This window comes from Eublepharis macularius, chromosome 10, assembly GCF_028583425.1.
Source record: "Eublepharis macularius isolate TG4126 chromosome 10, MPM_Emac_v1.0, whole genome shotgun sequence".
Classification (NCBI taxonomy): Eukaryota; Metazoa; Chordata; class Lepidosauria; order Squamata; family Eublepharidae; genus Eublepharis; species Eublepharis macularius.
Window position 1 is genome coordinate 20,249,528 of NC_072799.1, and position 24,365 is coordinate 20,273,892.

At 45.3% G+C, this 24,365-nt stretch overlaps 1 protein-coding gene across 1 annotated transcript in view; it reads right to left on the minus strand.

The window, feature by feature from the left end:
- The window catches only part of SNCA (synuclein alpha), a 77,467-nt gene extending 55,387 nt beyond the window's left edge, over positions 1–22,080 (minus strand). The window contains exons 1-3 of the mRNA XM_054990246.1: positions 21,845–22,080; positions 15,216–15,362; positions 442–483 (exon numbers count right to left, since the gene is read on the minus strand). Coding sequence (XP_054846221.1) covers positions 442–483; positions 15,216–15,336 — 163 coding nt within the window. The 5' untranslated portion in view covers positions 15,337–15,362; positions 21,845–22,080. The remainder of the gene's footprint in view (positions 1–441; positions 484–15,215; positions 15,363–21,844) is intronic.
- Between the last annotated feature and the right edge of the window lie 2,285 nt (positions 22,081–24,365).

Sequence of the window (24,365 nt, forward strand, 5' to 3'; positions counted from 1 at the left end):
TGGAGTTCAGTTGGCCTTCTGGGAGATCTCCAGCCCCCAAATGGAGGTTAGCAATCTTACCGCCAAATACTAAGATCGATGTGGTTTTTCATTCATTGTACTCCGAACTCACTGAGTCAGGCCCTCAGTCCATCAATATTGTCTACTCTGACTGGCAGCTGCTCTCCTGGGTCTCAGGCAGAGGTCTTTCACATCACCCACATCACATCCGTGCGCCCCACAAATGGTGGGTATGACATGGAGCTTTTAAAATCAGAGGAACTTGAATTAAACTATTTATTTTCAAAACACATGCACAGACTGGCATGTTCTTTCACTGGAGAGTCAGAACACGACGCCACACCTGCTCTCCTCTGTGAGTCAGAGTCGTCTTAGAGATAAAAAGGATTAGGTGGAAGACCTATCATGGGTTTAGAAAATGAAATGCAGTTATGAGTTTACCTGTTGTGACCCCGTGAACAACTCCCTCCTTGGTCTTGGAACCTGTTGAGAGAGGGAAATCAATTATCAGCAGAACCCAACGATCAATTCTTAGCACACAAAAGCATATAAATAGTGAATCATATCATTTCATGCCCCCATCCCACCCCTAAAGATAGCAAGCTCCAGGGGCAACATTTATGTAGTCAGTTTCTGTGTAAGGAAAGAACCCTGCAGATTTCTGATGCTTTTATGCGAAAGTGTTTATTTATTCCCCCCCCCCCTTTTTTAAATTTAAATATGCTTTCTAAACAGTTACAAAGTCAAGAAAAATAGCCAGTGGTACAAAATAAGTTTTCCGCTACATACATTTAGACTAACTGAGATATTGCAAACTCAAAAATATTTGTATATACAAATATGTACGTGTTTATTTATTGAAGTACAGATTGAGCCAAAGAAAGCCCCCCCTCCCATCTCTACAAGATTATTTTGGGGCAGGGGAAGGCCCTGTAATTCATTTGCTGGCTAAACTGAAAACCTGTTTCTTTTAGTTCCCACTCAGGCAAGCAAGCCTGAATTAGCTTGTTCCATTCAGCAGTTCAAAAATTTCCACAAAGTACTCTAGGCTGCAGTAAGTACATATAAGTGTATCCACAACAGGGGCACATGCACACATATGGCCCACATATGTTGTGGGACACTAAGGAGTGAGACCAGCAGGCATGTCTGCGTGTTCCCTCAAAAATGCGTGCACTGTTTTGAATGACCATATAAGGCTCTTAATTGATCAACATTATTTATTGTTAGTGGTGACGCTCCTAAACTGAACCCCGAAGAATAGCAACACTAGCAACAGACATGATATTTTAACAGGCAAAAATGAACTCAATAATTTGCCATCGACAGGGACCAGAAAACAGCAACCCTTTCTGATAAATAGTGACAGCTGGGGCATGTATTAATTATTAGGAACTATTTATTTACATATTTAAATAGTGTAAAATCATTAAAAATGTCTCCAGATTGTCCTTTGGGGGCTTTAGCTCCTCTTGTAAAGGTAAAGGTAGGCCCCTGTGCAAGCACCCACCAAGTCATTACTGACCCATGGGGGATGTTGCATCATGACGTTTTCTAGGCAGACTTTTTATGGGGTGGTTTGCCATTGCCCTCCCCAGTCATCTACACTTTACCCCCAGGAAACTGGGTACTTATTTTACCAACCTCGGAAGGATGGAAGGCTGAGTCAACCTTGAGCCGGCTACCTGAACCCAGCTTCCGCTGGGATCAAACTCAGGTCGTGAGCAGAGCTTGGGCTGCAGTACTGCAGCTTACTGCTCTGTGCCATGGGACTCTTGTATCTTTCATATTAAAGCAACAACCTGGCCAAAACTGAAAGCAAATTCAACCACAGTACTGCAGAACTGCTGTAAAACCATCAACAAATCATTCTACTGGAAAATGCAGTGAGATTCACCAGGCTATGAAATGGGAAAAAAATACAGGGAGAATCTGTTTTTAACCCATTCTCGTAACAGGGTCTACGAAAGAGATGTCAAAATGGCGCCCCAAAGACACACCTTTGGTTGCATGTAGAAAGGGCCTGAAGCCATCCCTGACGTTTCCAGCTGAAAGGACCTTGGCTAACAGAGCTTGGGGAAATCATTGCCTGAAACATTAAGCCACAAGTTGTCAGATTGAAGAGTAGAAGCCTAGACAGACCAATGGTCCACCTCAGCATGACATTCCTTCACATGTCTATGATAATATGTGCTCCCAGGGCATTTTTTTCTGGGAAGAGGTGGTGGAACTCAGTAGGTTGCCCTCGGAGAAAATGGTCACATGGCTGGTGGCCCCGGCCCCTGATCTCCAGACAGAGGGGAGTTTAGATTGCCCTCCGCGCCACTTGGCGCGGAGGGCAATCTCAACTCCCCTCTGTCTGGAGATCAGGGGGTGGGGCCACCAGCCATGTGATCATTTTCAAGAGGTTCTGGAACTCCATTCCCCCAAGTTCCTGCTGAAAAAAAGCCCTGTGTGCTCCTTTCTAAGCTGGTTTGTAGAAATATTTTCAGATGATTCTAAACAGTGGAGCTGGTATTCAATCTCGTTTTCCTGCTGATGCTGGGGAAATGCAAAATATCTGCAACAGGCATGCATATCTGCAAAGAAACCAGAATTTATGGCCAGCATTTGTAGTCTCAAGAGTAGAAAAGGGGGTACGGAAATATCATATGACCCTTGCTTACTGGCATCTTACTATACTTTGAAAAAAAATACTTCCATCCAAGGGTGTCAGCTGCCAGAGATTTAAAACACCCTCAGGGTGTACACCCCCAAGGCAACCACATGAGAGCACGCACAGCAAAATAACAGCCTCTCCCTAGGGCTAATGTGTTGGCTATGCCCATCTCTCACACTGTCACTGTTGTGTTTGAGCTCTCTTGAAAATACCTAGTTACCAAGGAGAAGAGTAGGAATCAAAATGGATTATGACGAGAGAGGGGGAAAAGCAAGGCTGTGCTGCCTTTGTCATGTTAAGATGACTTCATCCTCCCTACAGAGCCATACGGTAGCTTGCCCAGTAAAGATTCCAGTCCTTCTGCACGCAGGCTGGAGACAATTGGCTCTCTGCCTGCAAACGAAGGAAATGGCCAACAATCATGGACCAGAACAGAGGAAGCCTTGTTGTATTTCTTCTTCAGAGTCAAGCTTTGATATCTGAGAGGAGGCAAATGAAATGATATATTGCAGATGCAAAAATAAAACCCACAGCTATACACCAGGAAGAACTAAATACTTAAGTGTGAGTCAGAAGGGAGATTGTATCTTATACTTTACCACGAATAGTCTCTATTATCTGGTCTCTCCCCCTGGTAAATCCCTGGCTTGGATCCAGCCAATCTTTTTGCTCAATCTCTGCCAATTCCCCTCCTTATTACAGCCCCCCTTCCACGTGACATTTGTCCATGGAGGTCCCACAATCCCAAACATAGCCTTTTGGGTGGTCAATGGAGACTTCTCCCCACCCTTTTCCACTAGTGGAAAAATATGGTTGGATCCAACCTCTTGCTTTTATGCTTGGAATGTTTTGAAAAATATATTAAGTGAGAGTTGCTACTCTTCAAGTTATATTTCTTATTGGCATGGTAGTGTCGGATTTCTCTTTTTTTTGATGCACTCGGATATAAATAAATGCATGTGCCTGAACCAAAAGCACAGTGCAGTGTGCAGCCTATTATCTCACAAACTGCAGCTGCTGAGGTGTATTTTGAACTACAGAACAATTATATCTCCTAGTATATCTCTAAAACTACACATGGCTGAATTTGACTTCAAAAACTGTGGAGGGTAGGCCATGACAGTCGAAAGAAACAAAGTGTAATGGTTATCAACACATTAGCATGAGAAATTATCCTTGGTATATGAACATCTTCATGCCGGACAGGGTGATGCATACCACTCTACTTAAGAGATAGCAAAAAAGTACATATAACAACAACAACAACATTCAATTTATATACCGCCCTTCAGGACAACTTAATGCCCACTCAGAGTGGTTTACAAAGTATGTCATTATTATCCCCACAACAAAACACCCTGTGAGGTGGGTGGGGCTGAGAGAGCTCCAGAAAACTGTGACTAGCCCAAGGTGACCCAGCTGGCTTCAAGCGGAGGAGTGGGGAATCAAACCTGGCTCTCCAGATTAGAGTCCCGAGCTCTTAACCACTACACCAAACTGGCTGTAGTGCCTTTGGAAGTGTTCATGCGTTGCAAGGAATGACTACAGAGTACTAATATTTGCAACAATAACTACCCAGTCCAATTGCAATAAAACAATTCTACTGCAATTGTGCCAGCACCACAGGGGTCAATTGGCTTAGCTTGCCCTAAACCCCTAGTGGCCCTCTGTAAACTTTCCTGTTCAGTTTGAAGGCCACTTCACTCCCACTTTTACAAAAAGCACGTGTCAGAAGCGCCTACCTAAACACTGGTGTGATGTCCTCTTGTCCCTAAACCACAGAAATGTCACCAGAGGCATTTTTAAACTTCCAAAAAACAACAAATTGGTTTATTTACATTAGAAGGGAAAAGTCAGGTGAAGTCAGGGGTTGAAAATTTCTGAGGTAAAATTCAACATATATAACTATCATTGAGGTAAAATTCAGAACATGCAGAGATTTCAGTTCTTATGCTCATCCCTGTTACTTAAGACTTATGTTTTTAGGCTTTGGTTCCCTTCTCCCACCCCCAAGTACTTGAATATATTTTCTTTTAGTATTCTATTTCTCTTCTGGGGATTAGGAATGCTGGTACCCACTTTCCAGTACTCCCAGCCCCCTCTCTTCACACACTAGTGCTTTCCTTCAGTCATTAATCGAATCTGAAGGTCTTGACAGGCAGTTCTCAAGCACACCAGACCAGGGGTCTCTTCACTCTCCTGAGCTATTCAGTAGGGGAAATCTCTCCTTAGATCTATCCCCTTTCCTTGGCCCTTTTGGGAGTCTGCACCTACTTCCCAAACATCCTTGCCAACTTTCCCAGTTCTCCTGCCAGTGTTGAAACTCCTCTCCATGAGGACTCCATCTCTCAACTCTCCAAACTTGATCTCTCTCTCTATGCTAGGAATGACCCTCCTCTCTCAGCTCCGACTACCCAGTCAGATGACTTGGAGTCACCTGCCACTCAAAGCTATCCCATTCTGAGAGGGATTAACTCTTAACAGTCCTGTAATTGAGTGTGTACAGCCCTTCCAGGCTTTCTTTAAAATGTGCAGATTGTTACAAGTGGCTTGTTCTCCAGTTGTAGGGTATCAAAATGATTCATGGTATACATCTTTCAGCTTCATAGAGTATGAGAAACTGCTCTATCAGCATTTCATACCTGTAGAACACCAACTGCCTCTCTGGTCCATATATATATATATATGTGAAGAAAAAAATGATACAGGGTATACTTCTGCTTGTCTCAGGGCTTATTTATTAAATTGTGAGAAAACAATGCATAATTGGATCTTGCACCTGAAATACCAGCCTTATCATCACTACATTTCATGACAAACTGAGTAGTCCAGGCCAATGCCAAAAGCATCAAAGCCAGACAAGGTAGGGCTTTCTTCCTGCTTGAGGAATTCCCTAGTTATGCAGGAAAACACGGCATTTCCCTAAAGGGGAAAAATAAGCTTATGGAGGACTGAATATGCTCCAGGAGGCACAGAACATCGAGAGCAGCTGAGAGTCAGTTAAAGGGGAAAAGAAGAGGGAGATAAGGAGATTGGCCTGATCCAGACCTTAAGATTCCTGGATGGAGGAGGAGATCTAAACTGCTCTCTCCTCTGGCTTCTTTTGCCATGTAAAGCACTCGGAGAGGAGTGTGGGGGGAGAGATTTTCATCTGATAAGCAGGGCTTTTTTTCAGGAGGAACGCGGGGGAACGGAGTTCCGGAACCTCTTGAAAATGGTCATATGGCTGGTGGCCCCGCCCCCTGATCTCCAGACAGAGGGGAGTTTAGATTGCCCTCCGTGCTCCGAGGGCAACCTACTGAGTTCCATCACCTCTTTCCCCAGAAAAAAAGCCCTGCTGATAAGTGATGGAAGGGAGTAATTAAACCTTTGATTACCTATTGCTTTCCCACCCCCACCCCCAATTCCCTTCCCCAGTTGCATTTATTCCTGTGGGTTTCCAGAGCTGTGATTGTGAAGAAAACATAAGTCTGGGACATTGGTATGAGCAAAATCCCCCCTCCCATCATACTAGTTTACTCACTAATTGACCATGGATGTGGTATGCCTATACCAGTCTCATGGGTAGTCAGAAACGGGTGCTCATCACGAGAGCATGCCTGGAGCAGTATCTGGCCCCGTAACATGATAGCTGGCTTGTGAAACTAAACCACCCTACCAGGACATTCCACCAAAGACTTAAAGGTCGCTGTGGTTCAACAGAAACCTTTCAAAAACAAAATCCAACGGGAGGCTGCTGAATTGGAATTCATATGCAAATTTGACTCTGTCAAGCGGGGACTGAATAGAGACTATGAATGGTTATCACATTACCACAGGTAACAGATTCTCTTTACAGAGGCGTGATCTGGGGGAGCCCAGTGACGCCTGGTGTGGGCTTTCGGGGACCACAGTTCTCTTTGTCAGATGCAGCTGGCAGGGAGAGCTGTGGTCATCGAAGGCTTATACTACATAGGAATTGGATACCTTCACTGCTACAAACTGACTGCACACCAAAAGGAAATGTTTACATTTCCAAGCAAAGGAATGTTTTGATAGCCTCCATGCTAATTGCATTCTGCCTTCTTGTGATTTATGCCCCCTCCCTTTTTTCTCTCTCTTTCCCCCTCCTCTTCTGTATCTGCCCAGTTTTGATCAGGCATCTGACGAAGAGAACTTGATTCTCGAAAGCTTATGCTATAATAAAATTGGTTAGTCTTAAAAGTGCTACTGGACTCTTTTTGATTTTGCACACCCCAACATTTTCTACAGGAGCTCTCCCATTAACTCATCCTGCAAACATAATAGCAAAATGATAGAGGGTGATATCACATATCACCTGGAATCACTCAATATCAAGGTGTAGGACTGTTGCCTAATCAGAAGGAAGGAAAATGACTGGGTGGGAAAGACTTGTGCGAGTGGCCCCACCTTTGTGATACTCCTGAGTGGTGTGAGACTGCTGCAGCCTATGCTGCTGTAAGCACAAGGGAAGAGGGCAACAACTGACCCCCAACACATTAAAATTCAGCCCCAAACAATTCCTACATCCTGAAGCTCTTCTGGATTGATTCTAGCATCAAAATTCTCTAGGTCTTGTATGGAAAAGCCAGCAGAGTAGCAGAGTCAATGCACATGGAATAAAAAAAAAATTGGGAATTCAAACCTGGATCTCCCAGATTCTAGTCTACCACTCCAACCACTACGGAGTTTAAAGATTATACTCACCTCTTATATTCCATTCTCCCTACATATACACTTTCCCTATCAGAGCAAACGACAGCAGGGAATGCATTTCCATCAGTGCAGGGGAAACGGTTAAGTGAGCAGCCTTCCCCCAAGCCACAATCCTGATTCAATGTAAGCAACTCCCCTCCTATTTACAGAAGTCTAAAGAGATGGGATAATGAGTTTCCAGCACTGAGCTGTGCCTTCCATGGGCATCCCAAGTTTCAATGAACCAATCAGGTCCACAGCTGATCAGTGCCAGCAATAAAGTAATATGCCCTCACTTTATTGCTGGGCCCCAAAACATCCTTTCCTGGCCCAAACGAATCTCTGCAGGGGAAACAAGTACAGGCCAGGGTTCTCCTGCAAAAAGAGGGGGGGTCACTAAATGAAACCATACAATGGTGTTTTTTTTGCCAGGAGGGGTAGGGAAGAAAGAGGAGCAAATTTTTTTTTTTGAGACTAAGGGTAGTTTACTGTTACATCCATCACGATCTTAAATTCTCCAAATTTGACTTGCTGGCATGCATCCAGATTAGTATTTTCCTGATTTGAATGTTGTGATGCAGACCTATTAAAGGAAGGAAAACAAATTACCAAGGAGGAGAAGGGGGGGGGAGATCCATTTGCAAATCACCAGGTGGGAGGAACCCGCATGAAGCTCTTTTCACAGCGCTAAGCAAAACATGCCTTGCCTTTTAATTGGAAACTGGAAGAGGAGCTGTCCACTCCAGCAAGCGTAAGAAGCAGGAGCTTTCCTTCAGGCAAAGCAATTATATGGCTTTCTGCTTCTTTTCGCTGACTGGCTTACCATATGGTGGACCAAACCCCCCCCCCAAACCAGAGAAATAATGAAGCTCAGGGAACGCATGTTCTAATGCTGAATATCTATGGGAAAGCTGCCTCACAACAGTCATGAAGTATGATTCATGAAATCACGCCTTGCGGGGTTGGGGGGGGGGGAGCGAAATCAGCTGCTCCAATTCTTTGCACCAATCAGAAACCCACATAAATGGTCTCTAGATAAGAAATGCCTAACATGAGGCTATGCAGCTGAGAAGATGGCCTTCATCAGGCCAAAAAGGAAGCTAGTGCAGCATGCTGCTTCCTCCAAAGGCCAACTAGATGTGTCTGGAAGACCCACAAACAGGAAAAAGCTCTCCCCTAATGTTTCCTCCACCAGCAGTGGGTGTCCGTAAGTATACTGCCTCTGAATAGGGAGCTTCTAGGTAGCTATCGTAGGGGCTGACTAATCTCTCGGTGACTGCCGTGAATAGGATTCTGAGACCAACGTTGCAACCCAAAGCAGAGTTACACCTTTCTAAGCCTGCTGACATCCACTGACTTCAAATGGTGCAACTCTGCTTAAGACGGCATGCTGCAAGTATGGGATTAACAGTGGAGAGGGGGCAAAGCCTGCTTCTTGGACACTGAGTTCTTGAGAAGCAAGGGACGGGTCTCTCTTCCCCTTGAGTGACATCCTCATGAAGGAAGCCTCCCCTTTGAGGGCACCCTTTAGCTTCTCCGACATGAATGAATGGCTAGCTTCCACAGTGAGGGGACTCAAAAAACAAAACTCTCATGCTTGGAGACACTGCACAGGGGCAAATCCAGCCCACTGGATAGCCTGCCGTCCAACACAGAACAAATACAGGTGCAATTCACACCACTGGGATCCCTGCAATATACAGGAATCTCATTCCTTATCTATAAGTCACCAGTTACTCTGGCAGACATTTCACCTGGGCACTGGGATATCACTTGATCCCTAAAACTATAGATAAAACTCCAGAGGGGCAAATGGGCTCGAAGTAAAAAAAAATCCATCGCAATCTACAAACTGCACAGACTAAGATGAAGGATACTCTATTCTCTCAAAGAAATCCTGTGGCCATCTGATCAGCATCTTGTACAGCAAACAGCCCCTTCCGCACCCATTTCTGTTCTGCTGTTTGTAGCCCCGGGTTTCAAGCAATCCGTCAAAAGAATGCAACCGAGAGGCCTCATTCCAAGTGGGTCCCTTCACGGCCAAGTGGGTTCTGGCTTACAAAGCTTTACACTGTACATCTGATAGTCTTTAAGATGCCAACAGCCCTCACCTGGATAGCCCAGACCAGTCTGATCTCGTCAGATCTTGGAAGCTAAGCATGGTTGGCCTTGGTTAGTAACTGGATGGGAGACCTCCAACAAAGACCAGGGTTGCAGAGGCAAGCAATGCAAACCACCTCTGTTAGTCTCTTGCCATGAAAACTCCACAAGGGGTCACCATAAGTCAACTATGACTTGATGGCACTTCCTACCGTCACCAAGGTGCCAACCATTGTTACTCTTGATGTAGAATTATTGTTAAGCCACACTAGTTATCCACATAAAGTCAAGGACTGGAAACAAGGAGAATCTGCACGTTGGAATGCGTGTTCACGGTTTGGACATTCAGGATAGATTAAGGATTGCACAGCAGTGCCTAACATCCAGTGTAGAGTAGACTCCTTGACTCGACCTGTAAAACTGGTGACGAGTAGGAGATTTGCTCTTGGAGACTATGGTTTGAATTGAGTATTTTCTTCCTTCTTGCATAGCATGGTCCTCTGTTGCAGAGAACAATCTTTGGGTGCTAGGAGCTTTCTTCTTTGGCACCTAGCGCCAGAGGACCAAGCTCTACAAAGAAGCACGACATCGTACCAGCAGAAGGTGTCACGGAAATATGGATTAGAGCACATTATACTTAGTGATGCATGTGTTTTCTAGTGAACTCTGTATGAACTTTACTGAAGTTTTTCCTAGCATGTTGTGTAACAACACTGGTGCTCTTTCATCTCTGACAGCCAATTAAAAATAATGGACAGTATCAGATAAATGTTCTCTAATTGTTAGAATGGACCAATGACGATCTGCTCACTTAACTTTTCCTGTCATCTTTTACTGATTTATATCTCTTATCTTAATAATAGTAATCACAGGGCTTTTTTCAGCAGGAACGTGGTGGAACAGAGTTCCAGCACCTCTTGAAAATGGTCACATGGCCGGTGGCCCCGCCCCTGATGCCTAGACAGAGGGGAGTTTAGATTGCCCTCTGCACAGCGGCGCGGAGGGCAATCTAAACTCCCCTCTGTCTGGACATCAGGGGGCGGGGCCACCGGCCATGTGACCATTTTCGACGAGGGCTATTTAAACTTTAAAAAACTCCCCCCCCCGTTCCAGCTGACCCAAAGTGACGTCATTGTGCGGCACTGAGTTCCGCCACTGAGTTCCACCACCTCTTTACCCAGGAAAAAAAGCCCTGAATAATCATAATAGTAACATTCGACTTATATACCACCCTTTAGAACAACTTAATGCCCACTCAGAGCAGTTTACAAAGTATGTTATATTATTCCTCACAACAATAATCACCCTGTGAAGTGCTTATGGCAGCTGGACATAGTGCCACTTTTTGGCTTAGTAGAATAACACGATTGAAAATATGAATAATTAATTAAATCTCAAACCAATCATACTTTGTCTATGCTATCAAATGAAAAAAATCCTCGATTCCTGCATAAGATAACATATAAAAGTGCTAATCCAGATAGCAGATCAGAGTTTTGGCTGAAAGAAATCTCATGAAGATATAGGTGAGAAACTTATTCTTATAATACGTGTTACGGGAACTTCAACTCTATGATTCTATGATTGATTTAAACTTAGATTTAATTGAGAAATGTTAGGAGATTTCATTCTTGTTTCCTTCACCTGTTCCATATTGAAAAGTTTTATCTTAGTAAGCATTTATATTTTGATATCTTACTTTACTAAAAAGACTAGAGTTTATTTTAATAAAAGAAACTAATCTCTTAAGAGGAGTCTTTATGTCTTGTTGGGGAGTGTACTGCAAGAAGAACCCTATAAATGATTTTATACTGACAAACAATCTCTCTTAAAGGAGTGAAAGCTGTTTTCATGTCTCACTTCAAGGACTAAACTCTGCTCAGAGTAAAAGATCTTTGTACTGAAAAGTGGGAAATCTTAATGAGATGTGGATAAGCTTTCCATTACAAAGGGATGTATAAGATCCAAGTCATTATTTAAACCTGCTTCTGAAAGTTGGATCTAGCTTTCTTGACCTGAGCGGCCACCATGGGCCACACTGTACATTTTAAGACATGTATTGCATGTTTTCTACTAGCCTTGGAGCAGCTTGAAAGGTGGTGTTGAGAAGACACCACTGTTATGCGCAAACCTATTTCAAATCCTGGTTCTTCATCATTCCTGTTGAAATACTTGGAAGAATCTGCTCCAGAAGATTCTGGGAGACATTCTGGGTTCCAGCTTCTTCAAGAAGACACGTCCACTGAACTTGATAGCCCTCTTTGTCAATGGGCTGGGTTAAACTGCAGGACAGCAAGATGGCCAAGGCCAGGGTTCATTTCGAGGGGGAGCGCGCAGGAAGGCAGTTCCAGCAGTTCACCGAAGAGGTCACATGTCAGGTGGCCCCGCCCACCTGACTCTCGCCCATTTTGGGCCCGTTTCAGCCTGGATTGGAGCTGAAATGGCCCAGATCAGGCCTCTGACGGGTAGTGGATCACTCTCCCACTCAGCAGTGGCCCCATCCTGACCATTTGGGGGCCCTTTTTGGCCATTTTCAGCCCCTTTTTGTCATTTTGGGCCCAATTTCGGTCCTGAATGGCCAGGATTGGGTCCAAAACAGCCAGGATAGGTGATGTCAGGGGTGTGGCATATGCAAATCAGTTATGCTAATGACACACTTCTGGTGAAGTCAAGGGGTGTGGCATATGCTAATAAGTCATGCTAATGAGTTCCTCCAGCTCTTTTTCTACGAAATGACCCCCGGGCAAGGCCCTTGATGCGGTTACTTCCAAACACCATCTCCTGTCACTTCACTGCCTAACCTGTCTTATAAAAGGCTTTGAGAATCTGAAGAACCCTGAACAGAACCACTGGGTCTCAGCTCAGGGTTCAAGCACGCCTTACAATCTCAATGATGTTCTTTCCTTTCACAAATTCAGGCGCTGGGATTGCTTTATTGGGGAATATGGTTGCATACGAAGAGAAGGAAACTTCCCTTCCCTACCATTCTTTCCCCAGAAAGAGTCACCCCTGAACTGCTTTTTACTTCTGCTGAGTAAAAAACCCCCAAAAGACAGGTCTTGGTAAGTCCTGGGTAGCTAAAAAATGCTTTAAATAAACATGAAAGAAACTGAACCAAACAGCTGAGCCCTTGGGCAAAAGTCAATCGCAGCAAAAAGGCAGCATTTTTTTAATACTGACACAGCTTCTGTAAATTGTCATGCAGATCAGCAACTGGCCCGGCTGCCCTGGTGACAAGTTTTCAGACCTCCTCTGCAGAGGGACAGTGCAGCCCAAGCCCCTCTTTAAGGGCAAAAGTAAGTTCAGGAAAAGGTGTGCAATGGTGGAACCTGTGCATTTGAGATGCCAGACCCTTCCTTCATTGGTAGTCTTTAAGCAGAGGCTGAATGGCCCCGGGGATAATGTGGCTGCACTGCAGGAGGGTTACACTACATGATTCACAAGTCCCTCCATGGACAGTCTCTGTAAGTCCCCTGTGGACAGTAAACAACCCTGGGTTCAAAGGACCAATGGTATAAATCAGTATATGGTAGCTTCATACAAGCAAGTTATGTCACTTGATTTCTCCGTAGGTGACTAACATACACTTGATGATGACTCGTCTGGGAGTCAAGTAAATTCCTTTTAAGGTGTCGGGGAGAGAAATAAAACTGTCCATGACGGTTTGCATTCAGACATATGTGAGATGCATTTGCAAACCAGTCCTAAATTCATGGTTTGGCTGGACTATGCCCCAAGTCTGCAAAACAAGTGTGCCCACGGACAACAAGGGCACCTTCTTCTATATAATACAAGTGATGCAGTCTCTTATGCCAACTGTATACTACCCACCATTCCCCCACCCCCAACTAGCAGCATTTTTAAGCACACATTGCTGCCTCCCTTCCAGTTTGCTTTATGTGAGGATCAATTCATTCAGCCCAATTGGCATGCCATGAATGCACATTTGATTAAGGGGCATGCACTGTACGCCAAAATACTCATGCAATTGCTTCAATGCACCCAATTTGCAGTTCAGTTTACATTTAGCATGGTATCTTCCAATGTAATTTTACTCATCTGCGTTTAAAAAAATTATTATCCTACTTTATCATTTCGTACATCTAATGAAAGGCTGTCCCTATAAGAGCACATTCCAAAATAAATGAATTAGGCCTGATTTATACATTTTGCAGAATCACAGCACTTTCCCTGGAATGTAACATTTCAAGTTGCAGGGAGGGGGGGGGAGTTTGAATACAAGAAGGAAAATACTCCACATACAGAAAACCAGCATGGCTGATGTGCTAGTTTTCTGCATATGTGGATTTTTTTTCCTATGGGAGATCTCTGCCCTATCTGCAGCCTAAAGCAGAAAAGCTCCGTCACTTAATTTTTGTTGAATGTATATACTAGATATCTAACAGTACTGCAAACACTTCCAGATGCCATAAAGGATATTGCACCTTTCCGCTTCCTTCACACAGCCGATAAAAACATGTCATGGACGTATCAACAGCTAGTCTTGCTGCTTGGCACAGTTTTGCTCAGACAATTAATGTAAATTCGCCAGCCCTAGTGAAGACAAGTGCATGGCCAAACTACGGGTAAACTGAAGTGCTTCGCACTGGCAAGATGGAGGAAACACCAAAGAGCTTAGCAGTGATGACACAAGTCAGCATCCAGAAAGTGGCCAGGATGCTACCAGAACCACCAACTCAGAACAAACAGGCGTATGATCATCATGCATATAAAGATGTTATAAAAATATATCAATTTCTCAGCCACTACCAGTTTGATTGCTAGGAAACAGGGACTTCTCAGGAACTGCAGTTCTTCCCAGGCCACTGTTTTGGCTGCTGCAATTCTACCTGCAACATTGCCTCCCCACCCCCAACCCCCCACAAACATCTCAAAGATCTAGGTCATTCTTTGGGCATATCTGTATTTCAATCTCTTGTCAAACCATACCACTTTCTAGAGAACCCGGAGAGCTGCAGCCTTCCACAGAAATTCTCAACACCTTAACAAACCCAAATCCCCAGGACTGCTTGAGGAAAACCATGGCAGTGAAAGGAGCGTAGCAGCGCTGTAGTATTGATATGCCTACTATCCTTCCACTGCTGCACACTATCACAACAACCCGCTGTTGGTGCCCACTGAGATCTTTTTTTTCCAAACTTTAAGTAATTTTCCTCCCAGTTTATGCCAGTGTTCACTTTGTCACTGCTGTCCTTCTTCATTCCCTTCTTCACCCTCTCAGCCCGTATGGTCAACCAAACAATCCTGAGTTGAATGCTTTCTTCCCAGGTAGGCTTGGTCTCTATCATCCTGCCAGCAGGTCAAGGGCTGTTTCCACATGGCTTACCTTCCCTCGGAATGACCTGGAACATTGCGCAAAAAACACGGAAGATCGCGTTTTTTGCGTGATGTTCCGGGTCGTTCCGAGGGAAGGTAAGCAGTGTGGAAATGGCCAAGGTTGAACACAAAACAGCTGGATGGATGAAGCTGCCTTACACCAAGCCATTGGTTTGTCTAGCTCAGCATTACCAACTTTGATTGGCAAAAGCTAGAAAGGTCTTTCCCAACACCTGCTGCCCGATTTCCTTTAAATGGAGAGGCCAGGATTTGAGCCTGGGACCTTCGGCAAGCAAGGTAGGTGTTCTGTCACTGAGCCACGGCCCGGGCCCCTTCACAGCATAGCTGTCTCCACTCAAGAGCAAAAAAAAAAAAAAAAAAGCAAGCAGACACCAAGCTAAGTTTGGGTCTTTTGCTCACCTACCCATATAGAGAACGCCTTCTTTCGTCTTCCCTGCTGCTTCTGCCACGCCTTGCTTAGTCTTCTCTGCTGCCGCCACAACACCATCTTTGGCTTTATTAAATCCTTTCATGAATACATCCATGGCTCAAGAGTTTTGTATGTCCTGCACTGGAAAGAAAGGCAACAGAACACATTCATTGGTGGTTCCATGAGAGAAGTTGGGGGGTAGTAATAGAAGGTACATTTCTCCATACCTGCCTATGGGCCTAAATTACATGATTAAGTGGGAAATTCAAGAAGAGTGTATGGAGGGAGAGAAAGCAGGATTGTGCCTCATGGCCTTCTCCCTAATACCCACATTATTACTCCGATGCTTTTATCCAGCCCTTCCTTCATGAAATTCAGAGCAGCACTTCCATTTTACCCATACAAGTAACCTTGTGGGATAGGTGAGGCACAACCACTGTTCTCAGATACTCCAACCAAGTGGTTAATAACCTATAATCCACTACTGTTCATTAGATATGCAATATTATCAGGGCTTTTTTTCAGCTGGAACATGGCGGAACGGAGTTCCGGAACCTCTTGAAAATTGTCCCATAGCCGGTGGCCCCGCCCCCTGATCTCCAGACAGAGGGGAGGTGAGATTGCCCTCCACACCGCTGGCAATCTAAACTCCCCTCTGTCTGGAGATCAGGGGGCGGGGCCACCAGCCATGGGACCATTTTCTCCGAGGGCAACTCACTGAGTGCCACCACCTCTTTTCCCAGAAAAAAAGCCCTGAATATTATCATTGAATGTCTTGAATGCCACAAATGAAAAGAACGAGATATAACAATAGCATTCCTGACCAGGCAACAGCATGAGAGCCAGTGTGGTGTAGTGGTTAGAGTGTCAGTCTAGGGCCTGGGAGGCCCAGGTTCAAATCCCCATTCTGCCACGGAAGCTGGCTGAGCGACCTCGGGCCAGTTGCTTTCTCCCAGCCTAACCTGTCTCACAGGCTTGTTTTGAGAATAAAATGGAAGAGAGGAGAATGATGTAAGCTGCTTTGGTTCCCCATTGTGGAGAAAGGGGAGTATAAATGAAATTAAAAAAAATAAAACTGAAGAGTGGAGGGGGGGCGCAAATAAAAGAAAGATTGGTTGGTGAGCAGGGAGGAGAGAAGGAAGCAAGGAAAGGGGAGAGGACATGAGGACTGCCAAGAGGACAGAAGGAGGAAATAGTGTGGGGAAAGGGATACAGGTGACCCCTGTAAGTCCTTGCAGGTTTCCCATTTGTCATTAATATAGTTATAAGTATGATAATATGCATTCAATACACAGATCTCAGATATATATTCCATGAGACCCTTGTGCCTTCAGCATCAGCCAATTCCTTAATGTAAGGTTTGATTCCTATTTGTTCGATGTCACAGTTTTAAGAGCCTGGAATTTTATACACAGGGTGGGGTGAGTAGCATAAAATAACACTCCACGGCAGGGGCGTAGACTTTCCAATTTCCCGGGGGCTGGGGGGCTGGGGCTGGTCCTTAAAAGAATCGGGGTCCAGTGACATCATAGGGAGAAGCCAATGACACCACAGGGAGGGGCTTCCATTGCCACCATCTATGGAGGCAGGGCCGTGGAGGATTTAGGGAGGGGCTCCCCACAAATTTAGGGGGACCCAGGCACCCATGATCATTACCTGCTTGAAAATCAAAAAAGGATTGGAAAACATTTTCATAAAAATTTTCTCTTAAATTGTTTGGCGCTTATATTGTTGCTAGTGTGTAAATCTTGCCTTCCAGAAGCCTGATTTTCAGAATCATATATCTTCCGTCAGAGTTTCTGAATTCTTCTGCAGCATTTATTTGTAAATTGTTTATATAAACTGCAACTCCTTTTTAAAATTATAAATTCTTAATAAACACAGAAATACATAAGAGCAAAAAAACAGGAACAAAGCCCCAAAGAATCATAGAAATTGTAATATAAATAGGAGTGGACAGTCCTGTGCTTCATCTGCCATTATAACTGAGTCCCTCATATGAGTTTGTCATTGCTTGCCCCCCTGGCCAAATCTGGGGGGGCTCGAGCCCCTCAGCCCCCCTGTAGTTTACACTTATGCTCCACGACTGGCTGTTAGAAGCCACCTGAAGTGGGGAAAAGAAGCTGCTTAGAATTCTAAACTCCCACAAGCCTCCTTCACTTGTTGTCAGAAGTTCTAAATGCCCCCAGATTCGCACATTGCTTCCATCCGGGGCGGAGGGCATGCAGACCCCGTTAAGAAACCCTGCTCTGAACACTACACCATACACTGACTCTCCATACACCACAGATGTTGACCAGCTCGCCAGCACTAACCCTTCTTACATAACGCTGTATGCATGCACTGTGAGCTGGAAAAATGGAGGTAACATATTGCACAGAGAAAGTCCGTGTGTAAAAGATCCAATCATACCTTCTCCCCCTCCTTTGCACTCCACTCTCATTTACAAATAAAGCACAGGGCTTATTTGCATGCATGCTTTTCTCGAACAGAGATGGGTATTTCTAACGCACTGACGTCTCTGTACACAGTGGAGCCTCATCAAAGAGATTTCTTTATTTCTTGTAGAAAATGCAAGGTTCCACATATGGAGGTGCAGTTCTCTAAACAGCTCTGACTTTGGGGAAGTTTCTTCCCATGCAGTGACCAGCATACTCAGCCCTTGCATCGATACATGCAGCAGCCTTGCATGGACTCAGACAATATAGCCCAGTGCTGTGACTTCTGCTAACTAGCCAGGGGTTTCCCCCCAGCCTAGCTGCTTTAACTAGACTTGAACCCGAGGGAGGGGATTATACGTGCAAAGCGTGTGCTCTTCCAAGCAGCTCTCCCTCCTTCCCATTGCTAAGTCTTACAGGCTGGCATCCAAACAGGAGAGGACTGGCTAGTCACTACAGACCACAGACGATACCAGTTTCTTTGCATCCACACATAACATGTTCAGCACTCAAAAAGTTTAACATCAAATTCTGGCAGGCGTGTATCAGACGACTGTCAAGAACTCACAATTTTCATGCATTGTATATTATTATTTATTTTCATCTTCTTTCAAGGAGCTTGGGGCAGCCAATCTCCTAGCTACCCACCCATTTTAGGTTAATGACAGTTAACCTGGGACCTTCTGCATGCAGAGCAAGCAGTCAGAGCCACATGCCCACCTCTCCTTGAATTCACACTACCCAGACTGGAATAATGGGGAGGGCGTCAAAACCATACTAACATTTTTCTCAACTGCTTCCATCACAGCACTTTTCAATGGAGGCTGAGTCCACATTCCACCACAAGTCATCAACTCATGTACTATCTTTTAATGTTAAAAAAAAACCTTCTCTCCAAAGACAGTGAGAACGGATCAGAATCTAAAGCCCCAATACAGTTCTTTCTCCAAAATCTCTGCTCAGTTCATTAAACTTCCAAGATTCCAAGTTCCAAGATACAAAAACAGCTGTCTATACAACTATCATTACAAGTAGATACAATCAGGGATTTTTTTCTGGGAAAAGAGGGGGTGAAACTCAGTGGGGTGGCCTCGGAGAAAATGGTCACATGGCTGGTGTCCCCGCCCCCTGATCTCCAGACTGAGGGGCGTTTAGATTGCCCTCCGCGCTGCTGAGTGGCGCGGAGAGCAATCTAAACTCCTCACTGTCTGGAGATCAGGGGGCAGGGCCACCAGCCATGTGACCATTTTCAAGAGGTTCTGGAACTCCGTTCCACCGCATTCCAGCTGAAAAAAAGCCCTGGATACAATGGAAAGTATTTTTCTGTAGAGGCGAGCGTGCATGCACCAGGTAGCTTACTATCAACTCTGATAGTATACTGTGCAATTTCATACCTACAGTGTTTCTTGCATAGTGGGTTTGTGTATAGCCGTATGGAAAGACATTAAAACAAGGAGGAAAAAATATTATACCACAGATATGGTAGAGATCCAGATGGCATATTAACAGTCAAACATGATCCATGTTTATTCAGAATTCAGTCATCGTCATCATCACAACAACAACAACATTTGATTTATATATCGCCCTTCAGGACAACTTAATGCCCACTCAGAGTGGTTTATAAAGCATGTTATTATTATCCCTACAACAATCACCCTGTGAGGTGGGTGGGGCTGAGAGAGCTCCGAGAGAGCTGTGACTGACCCAAGGTTACCCAGCTGGCTTCAAGCAGAGGAGTGGGGAATCAAACCCAGTTCTCCAGATTAGAGTCCCGCTGCTCTTAACCACTACACCAAACTGGCTCTCAGCAAGGTTGATACTTTTAACAAGTGTCTGAAATTTTAGGCAGTTTTTTTAGAGTTCTTGTTTTAATTATTTTTTTGTTTTTTTAATGGCTGTTTCAATGACTTTAGTTAGTTGAAAGCCACCTTGAGCAGGTCTCTGGAAAGGTGGCATATACATTTCCCCAAATAAATATATCATACTGTGTTTATTGTGGTGTTTGCATGTATTATACTGATTTTTAATATGTCACTTACTCATTTTGTAATCCAGTTTTACTTCATTGTTGCATGTATTATATGGATCTTATTGTGTTAATTCTGTAATCCACCTTGATCCTAAGCGAGAAAGGCAGACTAGTTTTATGCACAACTACTCGGAAGCAAGTGTGCTTAATGAGATTTAAAGCCTAAATGTGCACAGGAGTGCAATCTTGTTCCACCCCAATGGATGAGTGTTAAATTTCTTGAAATATAAGCACTGCCATAGTCTCTATTGCCCGGCATTCTGTTTCCAACAAGAGTCAGCCAGATTTAAAAGGCCCTTTAAGAAGTTAGAACTTTGTAGACAATTCCTCTTTTAATCCCATTTTAACCATCTAGGCTCCGTTTCTCTATGGCAGAACGGAAGCTCCAAGATGTACATCTGTGTCACAGGCAGCAAGTCCTTCCAAACTGTGCTCGAATGAGTAATTCTTTAAAAATAGAGGTGTGAATTCTGATTAAACACCGTGCCAAAAAACAAAAAATCCAGTGAGGTGATGGGGCGGAGCCTGAAATGGTCTTCAAAGAAGGATTTTGCTCCAAGATATGGCAGTTCTCCTCAGCCTTTTTTAAAATGCCCCCTACTTTGAGCATTCAAACACCAAGGAAGAGCTGATGGCCAAGGACGTACATGGGTAAATTTTGGAGAAAACAGCTGTAAAACCAAGCAGGTTGGCTTCAGGTGAAACAGTTCAAAAGGTTAAAATGTTCATGCCAACATGCCCCCCCTTTCATTCAAGGGTGATCCCACCACTACAATTACGGCACAAATAACTGTTTACATCGTTTTTGAGTCCAGTGGCACCTTAGAAACCAGCAAGATTTTCAGGGTGTAAGTTTTTGAGAGTCAGAACCTTCTTCAAAGACATGGAGGTGATGAAGAAAACGACGCTTGTGATCTGTGGGGATTCTAATATTCTCCGGGACAAGAGCCAAAATTCCGTATACGTATCCAGTTCCCACCTGCTGAAAGGATGGCAGGTCCCATGGCACTGAATTATGCTTGTTCTCTCTCACACACACAAACACCTTTTGTCTTTTGTGTGTGTGTGAGCGAGAGTGTGTGAGAGAGAGAGCAAACAAAGTAATTCAGTAAGTCACAGTGCTCTAGGATCCGTCATCCTCTCCATAGGTGGGAAGTGGGTAACTCTGAGGAACTTTTCGCTCTTGTCCCAGAGAATATTAGAATCCCCACAGACTTGTTTTCTTCATGTGGAGAGCTTAGACCCTGAAAACGTTGCTGGGTGCCACGGGACCCAAATCCTGCTGTTCCATTACAGACCATCAGGGCTCCCTCCCTGAAACACACACACAGAGCTACAGGATCATACAAAGGCGGGAGGCAAGATAGATCACCGGTTGCCTCTCCTGCCTACTGAAGCATGCACGGTCTGGGGGAAGAGGCTATTAAGACGTCAGAGTTAATGGTCTGGAAACATGGACAAGAGACGCCTCCTGCATATGGCAGCTTTTGCAGCAAACCCTGCTAGAATGGATGTGGGTTTTCTCCCTCGCTGCTTCATGCAGTATCGCAGGGACTTTTCCTGCAACAGCGAACTTTGCGCTTTTCTGCACAGACCCACCAGCTCGCGGCTTTTGACTCGTGTGTTGCACCTGCCAACTCTCCCGCCACCAAGGAGCACCTCAGCATCTCCCTCTTTCCTAGAAATGCTCCCAGAAACGAAAGCAAAGGAAACCTGACGGACGTGCGCGGGGACCCCACTCTCCGGGCGAAGCGGCAGCGCCCAGAAGCGGGCTACGTGCGAGACGCCTCTTCCCCACGCAGCACAAGGCAGACCCAAGCCCGTTTCATAAGCCGGTTCCCGATCGCTCTTGTTTGCATAAATAAAATGATGGTTGCTCCTTCCAGCTAAAGGAAGGAGGGGAAACAAACGCTCTCTCTTTTTTTTCGCCTGAGCAACCATGGGATTGCGTACGTGTTTACTCAAAAGTAAGTCCCCCTGGGATGGCTGCCTCCTGAAGACGCGGGCATCGGACGGAAAATGTTGCAATCCCGCCCGAACCTATGCAGACGTCCAACGGGATTTCCCCCCAAGTAACTCAACCGAGGACTGCAGAGTTGCCTTCTTGGCCCCGCCTGACCTGCCGCCCCTACAGCCTCCTCCGAATTACTCACCCTTTCGCGCCTCGGTAGATCTCTAGCACTGTTGGGCCGAAGGGGTTACAAGAACGCCAAGGCGGACCCCCTAAGCCCCGAGAGTTTCCAAGGATGCTCGCTGCTCCCCGCTTCTCTGCTCAGCGCATCACGGATGCGAGCACACGAGAGGCCGGCGGCTAGTGCTGTCTCGATCCCAGTTCAGCAAGGCGCGGGCGGGGGGCAAACCAGCAGCAGCCGGGGAGAAGAGACGCTGCTCCCCCAGTCCCTACACGCTCGCACTGACTCGGAGCTAGCCCGCCCCTCCTGTGCCGGATTTGCCAGGGGGAGAAGGCAGGCAGCGCCCACGAGCACAGCCGGGGAGGGGACGCGGCCCTCCCCCCGTCGCTTTTCAGCTTCGCGTGGCTCCGCCCGCCAACTGCTTCGCACGAAGGGAGCGCCCGCTTACCGCCTCCCGCCCCGGCTCTGCTGTCGTGAATGAGATTGGCAACAAGTAGGAAGAGCAGGGCTGCAAATTCGAACTCCGTACCTGCAGCCCGGCGCGGTCAGCGGAGAGACGGCGACAAGGCATGGGCTGGACGCCCCGCCCCTCTTTCTTTGACCGCGCCCGCTCGGCCCCCAGGAGGGAGATCAAAAAAGAACCTCTGAGTGCCTATAGAACGGCTTTCTGTGATCCCCAAGGATCTGCCAGGAAAAAGAGGGCTGCGCCAGTAAGGTCCAGTAAAAGGGAAAAAAGACCAAGGTGCACTGTGACAGTGGAAAGTGCTGTTAAGTCATAGCAGACTTATGGCAACCCCTGCTGGGGTTCTCAAGGGAAGAGGTGGTTTGCCATGACCTATCTCTGCATAGCAAACCTGAACTTAGTCAGTGGTCTCCCATCCAAGTACTAAGCAAGACTTAGCTTCTGAGATCTGACATGGTCAGGCTTGCCTGGGCAAGGAAAGTTGTTTAGATCCCAACACATTTTGCAAATGGAATCTTAAACAGAAACTTCTTCCGGTCCCACCTTGATCGAGGTCAATAAATAACTTTCCTATTGCACCTTGTTCTTTTTTTCTTTTACTGGACCCAACAACAACAATAATAATAACTGCGCTCTTCTTTAGGCAGATCAGTGCCCTGTTCAGGACAGTGAACGCTCAGTGTTCTTATTATCCCCACAATAAAGTTGGGGAGCTGGGGCTGAGGGGAGTGGCTTACCCAAGGCCACCTACTGAGCTTGCGGTAGTAGTGGGATTCAAACCAGCAGAATACTGACTTGCGACCCAACCACCTAATCACTATGCAAAGGCTCTGCCCTGAGAAATAACAGGCTTCATTCCCGGAGAGCTCAAAATCCTTGTAAGCAAAACATCTCTTCATCAAGAGACTCAGCAGGGCCCCTTGCCTCTATTGAAAGCAAAGCATTCTGAAAAGAAAAGCCAGCCTTTTTATTTTGGAAGCTTTAGAAGCGTAGGCCATTGGGTTATGCTGCCATGTCATTACAAAATTGTCAACCTTACTACCTGGCCATAGCTGCTGATATTGCCCGATGCCTTTCCTTCCAGTTCTTGATTTCAAACATGAGAATCTGGCATGCCTAGAATTAAATTTTGACACTTTCCCCTCCTCTGCAGACTGGTAGTTTTAATCCTGGGTGCTGCTTCATTGATGTAAGTTCAATGAGTCTCAACTGGCGCCATCACGCCCCACCCCCCATCTTGAAATCTTGGAGGGAATTCACAACTGAGTGGGGAATTGGGGGTCTCAGGCAGTCCCTTCACACACTTAGAATAGTTTCAGAGAACCAACAGAGGAGCTCCTAGATTTCTCCCCCAGGCCCCTGAAAGGAGCAAACAGGAATTAAGCCTAACCTTAAAACGAGATTTTAATTTGTATGTATGTTTGGCAGTCCTGTGAAGACAGAAAGGTGGGGTAAAATCTTGTTAAATAATAAATAAATAACATTAAGGAGTTGGCAGATGGCCTTCAGGTACAAGGGTATCACAAAAGGTACATCTGAGATATGAGAATTGTACTCATCTCCCCACCTCCAAGCCATAAGAACAGAATTAGGACATAAAAACTATATATCATACAAGTTGCCTTGTATGGAGTATTGTTTTTATGTTCTGATTCTGTTCTTGTGGCTTTGGGGTGGCATTTGATGTTGATGGCGGTGGATGGACCAAAGGTTAAGAACCTCTGGATTAGGCAGTAATGAAGAGCATTAATTTGTAAATGCTCAGAAGTTCTCACCTCTTTTAACCTACTGTGTCGCAGTTCGTAACCATTTGGATACTACTTTATGTATTTAGCCAGGAAATCTGTTTTGACTGCAAAGACAAATGTCATGCGTGCCACTTCAGATGTTTTTTGATGCGCTCTCCTGCTGTTTATGTTCATGTGTGAAGAACTGCAAATGCCCTTGCGCTGGCTTTTTAAAATCAGATGTTGGCCACTGAGAAAGGTAGATTGAGAACTCTGCAATCTAGTTTCTTTTTTGGGCATCACCTGTAACCAGGTGATGTGGGAAAAGGTTCGTTAGGGACTATTGACTCTC